Source organism: Spea bombifrons, chromosome 7 (genome assembly GCF_027358695.1).
Source record: "Spea bombifrons isolate aSpeBom1 chromosome 7, aSpeBom1.2.pri, whole genome shotgun sequence".
NCBI classification, from domain to species: Eukaryota; Metazoa; Chordata; class Amphibia; order Anura; family Pelobatidae; genus Spea; species Spea bombifrons.
The window spans coordinates 29,389,763-29,405,937 of NC_071093.1; the positions used below are offsets into that span (position 1 = coordinate 29,389,763).

Consider the following 16,175-nt stretch of genomic DNA (forward strand, 5'->3'; position numbering starts at 1 on the left):
GTGGTAGAAGTTTTTATTTAGTTAATGGTGTTATTTTTTCTGATAATTGCTTTATTGCTAGATTCAATCAACATACTTGTTGGTGTTATAATGACACTAAATACACCAAATACCCATTATGCACATTCATAATCACTTGTGTAAACTATGACATGAGGGATGGCATCATTTAGCCAGGGGAAACCCAGCCAACAACATACAATTTGGGAAACAACATAAAATCGCTATCACCATAAATCACCATAAAATGCTGTATAGAGTAAGAATCCCATAATAGGTGCGCAGAAAGGATCCAGACATGGCATACAGACAGAACAAAAATCCCTTTTAATCCAAACACTGTATGACAAATAAAACATGCAGAAAAGACTTTTGGTAGCAGCCCAGAATGTTCAAAATCGAGCAACTTTACTTCAAGGAACTTCTAGCTTTTAGTGTCATTGCTTCAATAATAAGTGGCTTGTTGCTGGTGGAGTAATATAACACATGTCTTATGTATTTTTTATTAATGTATATTGTAAGCATTTCTGATCAATTACAAGAAATAGCATGTTCTTCAAAAACAGATAACATAAGATAACATAATACTAAATTGTAATATTTTATTTTTACAAGGTAGATTTTAACATTTCACAAAAGCTTACTAGATATTTTAACATTACATTTGAGTGAATAATACGGCTCATCTCATCTCATTTAGAAAGTAAAACAAAAAAAACCTCTAACATATTAAGTTTCCTCCAACATATATATTATGAGAATTGTGAGGTATATATCAGGTTACAACTTGGGACATCATAATGCAGCTGATCCTAGTGTCCAGTTTCCCTTTTGCTTTTGCACAATTCATTACAAAAGCAAAATAAAAGCATGTTTTAAATATTTTGCCCAAAATCCAGTGTCTAAATTTCCTTCAGATAGAGTACAGTGCTGAAAAAAAGTATATGCCCCTTCATGATTTCTTCTATTTTTGCTTATTTGTCAAATTTTAATGTTTCAGATCATCCAACTATTTTTCAACTCTTGGTGACCAAGGCTGTTTAACACTTATGCGGCGCTCTTGTTTAGCTGTACTTTTCCTCTCTCTCTTATTTAGTGTACCCACACAAGTTATATTTTGTTGTTTTTCCTGATACAATTTTTGATCATATCATCTAATTTACTATAAAAAAAATAATAATAACATATGGTGAAAAAATGAAATAAAAAAACACCTTTTCTCACTTTTATTTGAAAAAACTTTTACTCATCTAAGCTAGGTTTCCATTTTTTTTTGCTAAAAACGCCTATAAAAACGCCAATAGCGCCACCTGGCGTTTTTTTTGTGAAAAACGGCTGCAGCCAGATGTTAGCTGTAATTCAATAGGAAATCGCAAAATGCCATTTCCACTTGGCGTTTTTCTGTTTGGCGTTTTTTCAGTCCTCTTTGGCGTTTTTCTGCTTTTTTGGGCTCTGTGGCAGTTTTTCAAAATCGCAGCATGTTGACACTCTGGCGTTTTTTGCAAGAAATCTTGGCTTTTTTTCTCCAATAGAAGTCTATGGGAGAGAAAAAACGCCATGAAAAAGCCATGTGGGTTTATTGCCTTGGCGTTTTTTATGGCGTTTTTTCCACAGTTACAATGCAGAGGATGGACCCAGTATCTGTGTGTCCTACGAGAAATAGGCTGAAAACAAACAGTTTCACACAAAACAAAGTCCTGGACTGGTTCATATTGAATTTTACACCATTTGGAGCAAATATGCCATTACAAACAAACATACGCGACCGGATCCTGTGTGCCAAAAGCAACAGCAAACAATTTGCACCATCATTTGGGGCCAATCTTCCCAGAGGAGCAGACATTCGGAATAAAGCATGCCTTACAAACCACAGAAAAGAGACAAAAGGGTCTACCAAGTAAATGACATCAGGAGAGGGCAGATACTTGCCATTTATCCCAATCCCTTTTAGCTGGGTGAAACTTCTAACTTGTAAAGGCTGGAAAAACTGCCTAAGGTCAAAAAAAGCAATTTCCACAGAAAGGCTAAAACGCCAGAAAAAACTCCAGAAAAAACGCCAAAACGCAGGTAAATACAGTGGCAGTTTTCTTGGCAGTTTTCTTGGCAGTTTTCCTGGCGTTTTTCATCAAGAAAAAAACGCCGGACAAAAACCCAAGTGGAAACCTAGCCTTACAAAAGCTAATGAAAAAACCTGCTAAATACTATTTGTCCTGAGTATACAAATAACCAATGTTTTTATTGAGGTTTTTTTGCAAGTTATAGGGCAATACGTACAATTAGCATTCTGCTATTTCAAAACCATGTTTTTGCGAATCTTCCCCATGTGCCATTTGTGTGGTTTTTGAATCCAGCCAATGCAATTTTAATAGCTGGTATTTTAACTATTTACATGAACCTATTCTACCACCAGCCGTTGGTGCTGGGTGTGTGTGTTTTTTTTTTTTTTTTACACATACAGCGCTAATGTGATTAACCACATTGTGATTAGAAAGCTGGGCTGCATTGACTTGCATGGTTAACTGCAGTATGTGCAGTAAGTGCTGTATTCAACCTGTAGGGGAAGCCCAGAGTTCTCAGGAGGGTCTGGAGAGACCCTTCTGGAAACTTGTTTATTTCCAGAATAACAATATAACAATAAGGATGCCGCCATTTTGTGAGAGGTAAAATTATAAATGGGGCTACACAGTATATGGGCCCCTGCTGCCGATGTCATTTTGCTGAATACCTCGGCATCAAGGTATTACAGCAACACCGTTTAAGTGAAGAAAGCAATCTTAGATCTTAAATCTTAGATTCCATTCGGTGCCAGGCACGTCACTGATCGTTAAGGGGTTAATATAAGACAAAGACAATGTAATTAAACACAAAAATGCAGCTTTTAAATTATCATTTTATCTACTGTAGGTAAATAGTTAATTAAATCATATATTTGAAAAAGTAATTGCCCCCCTTAACTGAATAACTGGTTGTGCCTCCCTCGGTGGCAACAACTGCTATCAAACTTTGCGATAACTGGCAATTAATCTTTTACATCGCTGTAGGGGAATCTTGGCCAACTTTTCTTGGCAGAATTGTTTTAATTCAGCCAGATTGGAGGGTTTTTGATCGTAAACTGCCTAAAGGCTAGGTTTCCACTTGGGTTTTTGTCCGGCGTTTTTTTCTTGATGAAAAACGCCAGGAAAACTGCCAAGAAAACTGCCACTGCATTTACCTGCGTTTTGGCGTTTTTTCTGCAGTTTTTTCTGGCGTTTTAGCCTTTCTGTGGAAATTGCTTTTTTTGACCTTAGGCAGTTTTTCCAACCTTTACAAGTTAGAAGTTTCACCCAGCTAAAAGGGATTAGGATAAATGGCAAGTATCTGCCCTCTCCTGATGTCATTTACTTGGTAGACCCTTTTGTCTCTTTTCTGTGGTTTGTAAGGCATGCTTTATTTCGAATGTCTGCTCCTCTGGGAAGATTGGCCCCAAATGATGGTGCAAATTGTTTGCTGTTGCTTTTGGCACGCAGGATCCGGTCGCGTATGTTTGTTTGTAATGGCATGTTTGTTCCAAATGGTGTAAAATTCAATATGAACCAGTCCAGGACTTTGTTTTGTGTGAAACTGTTTGTTTTCAGCCTATTTCTCGTAGGACACACAGATACTGGGTCCATCCTCTGCATTGTAACTGTGGAAAAAACACCATAAAAAACGCCAAGGCAATAAACCCACATGGCTTTTTCATGGCGTTTTTTCTCTCCCATAGACTTCTATTGGAGAAAAAAAGCCAAGATTTCTTGCAAAAAACGCCAGAGTGTCAACATGCTGCAGTTTTGAAAAACTGCCACAGAGCCCAAAAAAGCAGAAAAACGCCAAAGAGGACTGAAAAAACGCCAAACAGAAAAACGCCAGGTGGAAATGGCATTTTGCGATTTCCTATTGAATTACAGCTAACATCTGGCTGCATGCGTTTTTCACAAAAAAACGCCAGGTGGCGCTATTGGCGTTTTTATAGGCGTTTTTAGCTAAAAAAACCCATGTGGAAACCTAGCCTTATAAGGTCATGGACTTTGAGTAGGCCACTCCTTAATTTCTTTTGAGTCAACCTTTAGTTTCTTTTGAAACTTTCAGTTTCTTTTCAGCTATTCAGAGATGGGCTTGCTTGTGCGCTTCGAAATCATTGTCCGGATGCATAACTCAACTGCGCTTGAGCTATAGCTCACAAACACAAATTGATGGCTGGACGTTCTCCTTCCAAATTTTCTGGTAGAGAGCAGATTTTATGGTTCCATAAATTATGACAATTCCTGAAGCAGTTCCGTACTATTACACTACCACCACCGTGTTTGACTGTTGTTACAATGTCCTTATCGTGGAATGCTGCACTAGCACACGGGTCTCATGTCTTCCAAAAAGTACCACTTTCAACTTATCGGTCCACAAAATATTATCCCAAATGTCTTTGGGCTCATTTATATGTTTTTTTGGCAAATGTCAGACAGGCATTTGTGTCAGACAGGCTGTTTGGTTAGTATTGGTTTTCACCTTACAACTATTCTATGAGTGTTATATTGTGCAATCGTGAACACTGATCTTAACTGAGGCAAGTGAGGCCTACATGTTAGCGCTGATGTACACTTCAAATAATTTTGGTAGGCTGGCCACTCATGGGAAAGTGCATCACTGTTTTTCAGGTTTTCTCCATTTGTAAATAATGGCTCTCACCGTAGTTTGCTTGAGCCCCAGAGCCTTAGAAATGGCTTTGTAACTCTTTCCGGATTGATAGATGTCATCTGTTCTTGAAATTATTTCACTCATGGCATCATGTGCTTCTTTTTGAGACATTTAAGCCTTCTTTACTTTGCAAGACAGATTCTATTTAATTGATGTTTAGGCGCCGACCTAGGGCGCAGAAGAGGTGGCCTCCTTTGCGGCATCCTGGACTGCCTGCCACTGGACGAGCAGGGCCGGTTGGAAAGAACATAACCTCTAACCGGTGGTGCACCCGACCTCGCTGCTGCTCAGCATTATTCACTGGCAGTATCACGAGAGATCATGGACGTCTATGTATAAGTGTATGCGACCATGAATGTGCATGTATAAGTGTGTGTGAGGATGAATGTGTATGCGTAAGTGGTGTGAAATGGAGTGTGTGTTGTAATGAATGGGTAAGTTTTTGTTAGTGAGTATGAGTGTGTGTTAGCATGTGTAAATGTATGTAAGTGTGTTTAGATATGTATGACAGAGTGTATGTTGGAGGGGGCTAGGATGGCACAGACAAGCTGTTTGGGGGCACTGATAAGCTAGGGGGAAAGATGGCAAAGGCAGCGTGTGCAGGGGTTAGGATGGCACTTATAAGCTGTTTAGGACAAAGGTGGGACACACAAGCTGTTTTGGTGCAAAGATAACACTGTGGGGCATGTTGCATGGTCAACTTGGGGGGCCTGGGGCAACTTTTGCACCTGGGTTTGTGTGTTATTCATTTGCTCTATAATTTCAATGCTATGTTTCCACGTGTTATTTATTTAATTTAAACCTGCAAACACAAAGCTTATTTTGTGGGATCATGTCATGTAGGATATTACTTTTACATAGGGCCTGTTAGGGTTAGATACATTTTTTACCTTTTATACATGAAATAATCATTTAAGAACGGCATTTTGTGTTTACTTACATTAGCTTTGTCTAATATTAAAATTAGCTTGATGAGCTGAAACATTTGTGGGACAGATATTCAAAAATAGAAGAAATCCGGAGGGGGCAAATACTTTTTCACAGCACTGTAAGTGTCCATTCATTAAACAACATAAAATACATAATTGAACATAAACAAATAATATTTGGATTCCACAAATATTGATTAAACATCATATATATGCCATCAAATGTGGAATTTTCTTTACAGTTCTACATTTGAAATAAGTTTGATAGTTGTATGGATAGGTTGAGGCTCTATGTTAACTTACTTTTAAACACTTTAAAAGCTACACAACTTTAACAATATAATTTTTTTTTTTTATAGTTTTTGAAAGTTCTTTAGGTAGTGGAATTTTTGGAAGCAGGAGTATTTTAAGTGGCATGCCCTTTTGACATACCTAGGAACTTCCCGGTTTGGTGAAAGGGACAGACTAGCTGGCCATGTAGTTGGGGTCAGCAATGCATGGAGAAGGGATGGCCGCAGCCTTAAGTAGATGAGGAATGGTTGTGGCCAAATGCTGCTGTCTTCCCAGTAAAAAGAGAAAATTGACCCAGTGCCCTGGGAAAGTAGTGCTTTACCCAGAGACTCCGGGTCAAACCCTCAAAGTTTCCAGGTATGTCACTTGGCTCACAAGTGGGCCATTTGGATTGAACACTAATTATGTCTGCTGCTAATGTCTGTGATTTTTTATTATACAGGCATGCATAATAAGGTGTTTGTTATCATACCTTGTTTACTTTTGTACAGAATTGGCACTTTTTATTTATTTTGGCTCATTTATATGTAACATAATTACCAATTTCATATGTGCACATATGTAGCATGTTCAAAGACAAATTTCATATGTTCACATATGTAGCCTGTTTGACCATAAAACCTTTACACTAAAAACCAAAGGGAGAAAAAAGGCATCCTTATGTCACCATTTCGTTAAGTCCCAGCATTTTGTGTTATGTGCACTTTAACTTGCTCTCTATTTTCTCAACCTGACTGTCTCAGAGCTGATCAATTGAATGGAGGATCCGTTTAAAATTTTATATTGACCAAATTAACATTTTTATGTGTAAGCATAAGACAAGCCAAGACTTAAAATGAAAACATTTCTATAACATTTCATGAGCTATTTAATTTTGATAATTGATTTCATAAAGAAAAAAATATATTTTGGCGAAATAAAGCATACCAGTAAAATCAATAAACCTTATAAATTCTTGCTTTTTCTATTTTTGAGGGTCTAGTATAGCAATTAAACTGGTTCTGAGACTGTATTTTTTGTGTTCTTTTTATTTTTGCGTTCTTTTTATTTTTTGCAAGTGCCAATGCGACTTGACTTTAGTGAATTTCAGAATGTGACTTTTTCCCAACCTGTGCTAGTTTGTTATTTTTTGACAATTCACAAGCACCTGTGTTTTCGATAATTAACCTGTCAGGCACTGACACAGAAGCAGTACCCCCAGCTCTCTTTGATATAGAAAAAGCCCCCCAACCAATTGATCGGTGTCGCTGGCATTAATCTGGCTTTGGTCAAGTTATCCATGGAAAGACCAGTATGACATGTAAACATTACACTCATAGTAATAATAATGTAATTAAATATTGTAGTTTTGCCATGTTATAGTAATGCAGCATTTTATTGAATTTCTTTTACTGTCCAGATTAAACAAACTAACCATATGATTGTTCCTTTGCCGTAGTAATGTTCAGCTGAAAAGTGAGCCAGTGATGTCATTTCTTTATTGTTTAAGCACATTCTTCCTCATAAAAAGGACAGATCACTCTCAACGAAAACCTTTTTCAGAATTTTCTCTTTGCTTTTAATTAGAGGTGAAATAGCATATAGACTGCTACTGATTTGTATGCAGTTAAACCCTGTACAGGCTGAAGCACTTGTAAACTGATATTGAGAAACATAAACTGGAAGTCCCACGACAAAAAATATAGTGCTGCGTACAGTAAGGTAGGTTAGTAATGATAAAAACTTGGTTCCAATAACGTTCCTTTATCTTGAGATATTTTGGCTGATCTTCCATGCTCAAACACTAAACTGAGTTGATTTTTTCTGACAGTGTAAATAAAATCCTGATTGTACTATGAAATTCTTTCCTCCATAGAATTTCATGAGTGTCCTGCTGAGGGATTAAGTCTGAGCCTTTTTATTTACTACATGGCTGTATAATGAGGAATCAGGGTGCTTGTGAAGTAGATTAGGCCAAGACAGATAGCTACAACACGTAGGAACAAGAGGAATCTGCAGCCACTTGAAATATTACACTATGTAAAAACTAGAACTTTTTTAAAAAAGAAAATATTTTTGAAAACGCGTTCTTAATCTAATACTAGTTGTACAAATGCTGAAAGTTCCTCTTTTAGCTTAACAGTGGCTGGTGACTTTGTTTTTCTATAGGCTCAATGATATATATAAATGGCTCAGATAAACACAACACCTCTCAGAGTAGCCAATATTGCCCTAGAATCTTTTTACCCTAAAACATTTTAAATGCATCAGATGCCCGAGGTATCTTCCACACAATCCTGTGCATTGTTCATCCAAGAATGTATAACTTCATTTAAACAGATCTTACAATGGAAGAAAAGGTGGATGGACAGACACTGAATATTAATAAAGAGGATGCAAAGGAATTAGGGGTGGGTGAGGTGAATGAAGGACAGGAAAAACTCTAGGATGGGAAACATGTGGAAGAGGGACTGGAATTTGACATAGAACAGAGTTTGACAGAACTGGTATTTGTGGCGAGGAGAGAAATGGTTCTGTTGGACAAAATCCAGGCTCCACAGTTATTTGGTAGAATGGAGTTCTTGAGAACAGTTGAGATGGTGGTGTCATAAAATATTGTTGAGGGTCAACCAGTTTAACACTATCCACGGAGGTAGCTGAAAAAGAGTCCACTGTGTTATGCTGCAATAATGTATGCTGTACTGTAGCTACTGAAGCTGAACAAAATGGCTGCTCTAATTGCACTGGATATAAAGAGCCACAAGACTGAATGGCCAATGTAGGTAATACCACTCTGAAATTGTCAGGAAAAATATTCGGCTGTATTGTACGGCTGTAGGTTCCACACTGATGATGTTTATGTCTCTTTGAATCCATTTTTGAAGAAGGAGTCGCTTGATAAGGGAGGGCAACATGGGAAAACAATTCCTCGTTTATAAATGTTTGGTCAGTCTTGCGTGTTTCTTTACATTGTAATGAATGCTTTGATAAAGCCTGTGAGGTACATTTGACAGAATTCCTTCCTGATTCATTATACACTTCCCTTACCAACTTGTTTGATAAATGTGATCCCATTATACATTGCTCTGATATGTTTTTGCTACAAGGTAGGTTTGGAATTTCACCGTTGTGTTGCTTGTTGTGCTCAATGCTTTTTACTTCAGGCAAAGAATCTTTCTGTTTTATAGTTAGTGAGTTTCTGACGTTTCCTGTATAGTCTGGAACATTTTCAATAGAAAATAATTCTGTTTGTTTGCTTTCCTTAAAATCAAATAACCTCATATACAGTTGGTCTAATTTGTTTTTGACTGCTCTCTTGATTATTTTAATGTTCTTGAAAATCTCTGTGGTCCTAAATGATTTATTTTGTAAATGATTATTTCGAGCAAGCAAATTTCCAATACCTTCGAATGCTTTAGAATTTAAATATTTTGACCACGGGTCTCTCTTTAAGTGGTTTTCTGGTGCAAAGTCAGCCATTACTTTTCTGTTTAGGGACTTATATAACACACACATGTTTTGCCCTGGAAATATCCTTTTTGGAATAGATGAGCAAAGGGGCTTACAGAGTCTAGGTTTCTTGTATACAAATTCTATTTCGTCACTGATAGCAGTATATGTTCTTTTAAAAGAAAAGCTATGATTGAAACATGTTTCAGGTCTTAGATGATTAGAGTGTATTTTATCTGTGTTCCAGCTACATAATGCTTCCAAAGTGTTTTCTTTAGATTCAAGCTGAAGCTGTTTTGATCGGTGGTTAAAAGAGCCAGCATCTTTGTTTTGTTCAAAATGATCTGCAAGTTCTTTTATATGATCTACGTTCCATACTTTGCATTCCCGTTTGATCTGTAATGTTGGTATTCTTAATAATTCTCTTCCTATGTGTTCATTCTCAGCATGTGGTATTTGATTAGAATCTGTTAACTGTTTTAATGGGCCAAATGACTTCCTTGATTCTGCAGCTTGTCTTTCTAAACTTTTCAAAGCATGCTTGCAATTAACGTAAATGCCACGCCTTTCCTTGCATCTGCATTTGTATATTGCATCTGTAGAGGCACATGTTCTCTGCCGTTTTCTTCTTTCACAACTGTGAAATCTTCTGTTGACTTTGGGTTTTTCTCTTTTATGTCTTTGATTCAAGTCGTCTTCTTTGCCTAGATAGTATTTAGTGATTTTTTGCTTTTCATTTTCTTTAATGCTACAAATAATCCTACGGCATTTCCGATTATTTTGGAATTGCACAAAATCACAGTTTTTGCTTAAAACATCATTACTAGATTGCGACCCATTAAAGGTACAAACAGAATTTGTTTTACCTTCTTTGTATAAACTTTCCTGCAAGATATTTTTATTGGAATGCAGTGATGTAGCTGTGTCTGGATAGAACCGTAAATTACTCTTTTGAACTCTACAGTCAGTTGTTTTTGATGCCCTAAAGTCAAAATATAGTGGGTTGCAACTATAGGAAATCGATGGCTGTGTATACGTGTACATTAACATCTCAGAAGGCCACTGAAGGACTCTTGAGCCATCTTTGCTTTGTACAGGGTGAAAAGCTTCACCAGATCTTGAAAGTGATGAGCCTTTCGTTTCTGCCTTTGAAGGATCTAAACGACTGTAAGATGATGAAATAGGACTTGATATTGTTTTTGTAAATTCTTCTTCAAACACAGTGCTACTTGCTAATTCATCCACCATCAAATGATCATTTTTATGTGAACTGTCTGTATTACAATTATTCAAATTAACTTCCTCTGTGATGAATTTTATGTCAGTTTTGTTGGATGTGGGACATATCACAGTCATTTCTCCATTTCCAGGTTCATCTCTACATGGGGTTTGATTTAAATTGATCCGTACCTCTTGGTTAGTAGGATTTGTTGAGGCATCAAGGTTAGAAGGCACTTTTAAATTAGTAAGTTCAGAGGCTAAATATATACTCAATTTGCTGTCAGGTACCTGCTGCATATTTACATCCTGAGGGTCATGTCTTTCATCAGAGTTATATTTTTCTAATACTGGTACGGACTGATCAACTTTGTTTAGGGGTGACACTACTACTGTTGGCAATGTAGATTGGGCGGTCAATGATCCAGGGAGGCATCTGCTTTGTTTTCGGGAACCACGCTCGCTGGTAACATCATCGCTGACTTCATAGAAAACAGCAGCTGATGATTCAAGTTTAAACTGTGTCTTTTTAGGAAATGCGAAAGAGAAGCTTACTTTGTGTGCCTTTGCTTTTTCATCCTGGTTACTAAGGTTTTGTTTATCATTTTGAGAGCCTTCTGAACTTGACAGAAGTATGGACATCACATTTGTACTTTTGAAAGTTGCTCCTTTAGGGTCTTCTTTTTCAACTGAATGGACAATGGTACTGTGACGACTCTCACGTACGTGATCTCTAACAGTTACTGTGGTTGACTTGAACATGGGGCCACTTCCTGGAGCCCTAGATAAGAGAAGGACATATTTTCAGTAGACCCTACAAGTTATGTTGTTCTATAATTCGTAAAATAAACATTTTGATTTTATTTTGGTTACTTGACCCATGGTTTTGTTTTCTATTGAGGATTCCTTTATTTCTATTACATATATATGTATAATATTTTCTGCAGGAAATGGGTTGTAGCAAATAAGATGACAATGTTTAATATGTTTAATATTTAATTGACCAGGAACTCTATGCCTTACTGTTAGACCCAGCACATTTAATAGTTACAGTTATAGAATGTGTTATATTAAAAATATGACACATATAATTATGATAATTTTATGCTCTCCCACAATCTTTAAACAACCACAAATCCCATGTAAGAAAAACACCTTATAAGGTATTCTCTTAGAATGTGTCCTGTTATTCTTACTTAAACTCAGATATATGCCCACAAGGTTGCCAACTAATTGAGTAGTTCCGTAAAATCTTAGTAGTGTAGTAGTAGTCAGGCTATCAAAATAAATAGATCAATATTCAAAAACATAAAGATTAGCTCATCTGGCCCATGTGAGTCATCCATTGTTGTGAATTTAACAACCTAAAATTCATACTTTTATTCAAGGACAAAGTGTTATGTGTGCTACTGTAAGACCCAGGAGGCAAGTGGATTTTTTTCCAATATAAAACATCAATCTAGGGTATGAGCATTAGCAAATAACTCTTTGCCCCTTCCTTCTGGGTAAACCTTAACCAGCAATATTACACCAAAACTAATTTGCGGTTCACTCACCAGGTTGTTTCTCTTCTAAGCTTATCCAGTTTATGTAGCCTTCGAAGATATTTTTTTTGCTTTCTTTCATTTTTTCTTAATTTGGAAGCTACGTTCCGCTCAAATTCCCTCTGTTTCAATTCTTTTAGCCTCTGTGGAAAGAGGAAGAAATTGGGGAATGTATTATTGAAAACATCGAAAATCCTAACTGTCTTTTTCTCAATCAAATCCAATGAAATAGTGAGACCCAGACAGTGTCATGTGCTATTTTAATGCACAAATAAAGTATTTTTGCACAAATATTATTTTTCAATTCTAGTAAGTATAAGATTTTTAAGATCATGATTACTTTCTGCCTCTAAATGTGCACTCTAGTCTCAAGAAAGTAACATCTGTTACAATCTACTTTAACAAACAATTTAGAGTTTTTAATTATTAGAAGTTGGATGGACAGTAGTGTTATTTTTGTGGATGGATTTACATTCTGATTGGAATCAGAATGACCCCTCAGAAAATGATTAAGTGCCACATCTTACCTGTTTGTGTGCGTGATCATATGAGTTTATATGGTTATCAAATTCTTTGTGCTTATGGTATTGCTTGTCACATAATCTGCAGTAGAAATTAGCTTTAAGTGATTCCAAGGAATTCGTTCTAGTGTTTTCATCCAATTCCTATAGAAAAAAGAGAGACAAAACATATATTCAATTGTTAGTACTAATAAACAACATGTTATAAATATTCATTACTGAAAAATATAGCTGATATATTGTATTTGCTTAACTTCTTATAGTTGATTGACATAAGTGAGACATCAGAGCCCCAAGCTGCAGCAGTTTTTAACAACTCATCTTGTGAATGCTAGAGGTTTCAAAATAACTAAAATAGATCACCCAGACTTGTGTGTAGTTATTGCATGTCCTTGCAGTATTGTGGATCCACGAAGACTGATATTGGGAGCTTAGTTAACAATGTATATATGAAAAAATGTATTTTGATGTGCATCTAGAAATTAAACTAGATGGAATTATATTTAAAAAATCCTGCAATCAAAAGCATTGTCGAGTAATTCACTAGGGCAGGGGTCTCAAATAGGTAGCTTTTTAATGACACAACATATCAGGAAGTGGTGACTGAGGTATGTATCTGTTCTCAAAACATGAAATAATAGATAAATATGATTAGAACACACCCTGGATCTTAATATGATATCATATCCCTTCATCCTGTTTCTTAATGGTGTGGATGGCCTTCTAATGCCGACTATGGGGGCTGTGCTAAGTCAGCACAGCCTCCATAATGTAAATGAGCCTGTTGAGGAGATCAAAGATCTCCCCTGTAAGTGGCTCATTGAGTAGCGGGATACTAGGGGACCCTATCTCCCAAAAAGGCGATCTTTCCCTGGTTTGGCAGCAGGGGGACTGCCGCCCTAGGCCTAGTTGTCCTAGGCCAGAATACATCACTGTATAACTTTATATATAAAAAGATGCCCCTGTCACCTTCCTAAAATCTACATTTTATAGTTCAAATGTGTAATATGTAATGAGTGCAGCTGGTAATGGCTTTAGATACAGGTTCTCTCACAGAATAAATAAGTTAGCAAATACCTGTATATTCGCTAAACCAGTAAGCTGAGTATTCCAAGAAGAGTTGACCCTGCATCATGTGTGGTTTAGTTATGGGATAGGCATTTTCTCTTATTAGTTCGGCAATTCACGCTGCTTGGTGGGTTTAGTCCTTAGAGATATAAAGAAGCGGATAACTTCAACTCACCTACAAATTCCAGGGAGTACACCCCTAAGACTGTACAAGCTAAATAGTGTCTCATCCAACTAATTATATAGACTGAGCCTCATATCCTGTACAAACTGCTACACCACTCTACCTTAACAGTTAAGCAATCTTATAGCTGCTGCTCTGCTGCTTGGGTTTGTTAGGTTTCGTAGAGGAAATTCTCAATATATGGCATTAAATTTGGTTCCAGATGAAATTATTTTCCAAGAATTTGTTCTCATTCATTAATTAACATGTCACAAGAAAAAGCTCATGTTTTTTATGTATTTTAATCCTGAAATTGTAACACATTTGAAACAAGTGTTTGTCCAATATCTAAATTTATCTTGAACTATGCCATTAAAAAAAAAAGAAACAAAAGTTTTCCAGTCATCATCCAATATTCATCATTAGTAACACATATAATTCAGTGGCAGTTATACAGGTGTTCACATAAGATCTAAAGAAAGACATATGCTAATAAGTATCATATAAAGTGTAAAAATATGAATATAAACATCAAAGACATGTAGATGAATATCTGCTGAAAACAAGCACCTAAGGCACTTTTGCAGATACACAGCAAACACCATCTGTTCATTTCTAAGAAGGACTTGCTAAAGGGAGCATTAAATGATAAGGCTAAATGAATAAACAAAATGCAATAAGTAATAACAGCTTGTACTCAACATTACATGTACAAACAGAGTCACAAGAGGACAAAAACCTGTCCCTATTCCTATGTATGGGATTTATGGATTGCATAACCTTGTGAAACTATTCAATTGTGAGAGTCAACTAGACTTCTGCACGAGCGATTCTATTGGTCGCCAGCAGGGGGCTCGTCTGCCGTCAACCAATGAAGTACAGGTGCACTTCATTGGTTGATGGCAGAGGAGGCCCCAGCCGCCGACCAGTAGAGTTGCTCGAATGGACCTTTAAAATCCTGGCACCAAAGCTGCTGCATAGTGCATATAGCGTTAACCCCTTCCACAAAAAACGGCAAAAATTTGCCCGAACCGAACACAGGAAGGGCCGAAGATTTTCTTTCCCCAAGAAGACGAACAAAGAGTTGGTAGGCGTCCAAGTCTAGAGTCAACACCCTACAAGACTTTTTGATTTTTAAACTTTTTTGAATTATAGACAACAAGCATCAAATGGTAGTAAATAAAATTCAATGAGGGCCATTTATGGTCACACACACAACAAATACCTCCGCCTCTTGAAAGTAAAAAAGTAGAAAATTTAACAAATGCATGAGACCACCCAGGTCTACAACCCTTTGGCAAATCATACAGATCACTGGCCTATTTTGTAGCGAATGTATTGGTTTTCTTCGCAATAAATACACTGCTGTTGTGCCCAGTCCCAGATGCTCCAATTTGTATTCTTTAATAATTCTTTATTTTAAAAATGTTATCCTGGCATGGTCGATGACTGACTGTGTCTAAGCGCTGGTTATGAAGACCTATTAATTTCAGCAATATATCTCAAAAGATCCTGAATTTCATGGATGAGAGAGGCAAAAGCGATTGTCGTGATAAATATATATATAAAAAGATAAAAAAAAAAAATCAAACTTCTGAGGCATCTGTCTTGATTCAAGTGACCCATGCAGACGTATTCATGATATTCATCATTGGTGGTGGTTCAACGGCACTCTAGACTACCCCTACATTTCCATTAACTACATTTGCATACTCGCTATTATTGTCTAATTATTTTATCTGGTAAATATCATTTTCAATATGTTTTGAGAATGCCCTTCAACACAGTTCTGCATATCTTTAGGTAAGTATACAGGTTGAATGGACTGTCTATTTATATCTTGGATTGGGTTTATGCTTAGTCTCCATTTAGGTTTTCATTTCATTTTAAATGCCTGAATTCAATGACGACCCATTAGCTATTGCCACAACTACTGTTTAGGTCCACACCCAAACATTTGGGGAAAATGTGATGCCCATTAAATTACTCCCATATCAGAATTTAGCAAAACCATAATCAACATCATACGTGAGTGTAATAGAGTAAATTGAGGCTTTGCCTCTGAATTGTTCATATTACTGGAAAAGTAACTGATTCAGATAGAAAGAAAAAGACTCTGGTGATGTGGTGATGTAGGCATATATTTGTCAAAGTAGGAATATGGAGTAGAAGCACCATCAAAGATAATAAATATGGCATCCAAAAGCCACCAAAGAAGAGTTAAAAGAATGTGCAAAAGATCACCAAGTGAAAAACAGACAATGCCCATAGTTTAAATAACGTTTATATTTGAATTAAATGG

The 16,175-nt window shown here is 36.6% G+C and overlaps 1 protein-coding gene across 1 annotated transcript in view; it reads right to left on the minus strand.

Moving 5' to 3' along the window:
* Positions 1-8,291: 8,291 nt before the first annotated feature.
* The window catches only part of ZNF804A (zinc finger protein 804A), a 54,710-nt gene continuing 46,826 nt past the window's right edge, over positions 8,292-16,175 (minus strand). Inside the window, exons 2-4 of the mRNA XM_053471963.1 lie at positions 12,649-12,786; positions 12,134-12,264; positions 8,292-11,358 (exon numbers count right to left, since the gene is read on the minus strand). Of these exons, the coding sequence (XP_053327938.1) occupies positions 8,292-11,358; positions 12,134-12,264; positions 12,649-12,786 (3,336 nt within the window). The remainder of the gene's footprint in view (positions 11,359-12,133; positions 12,265-12,648; positions 12,787-16,175) is intronic.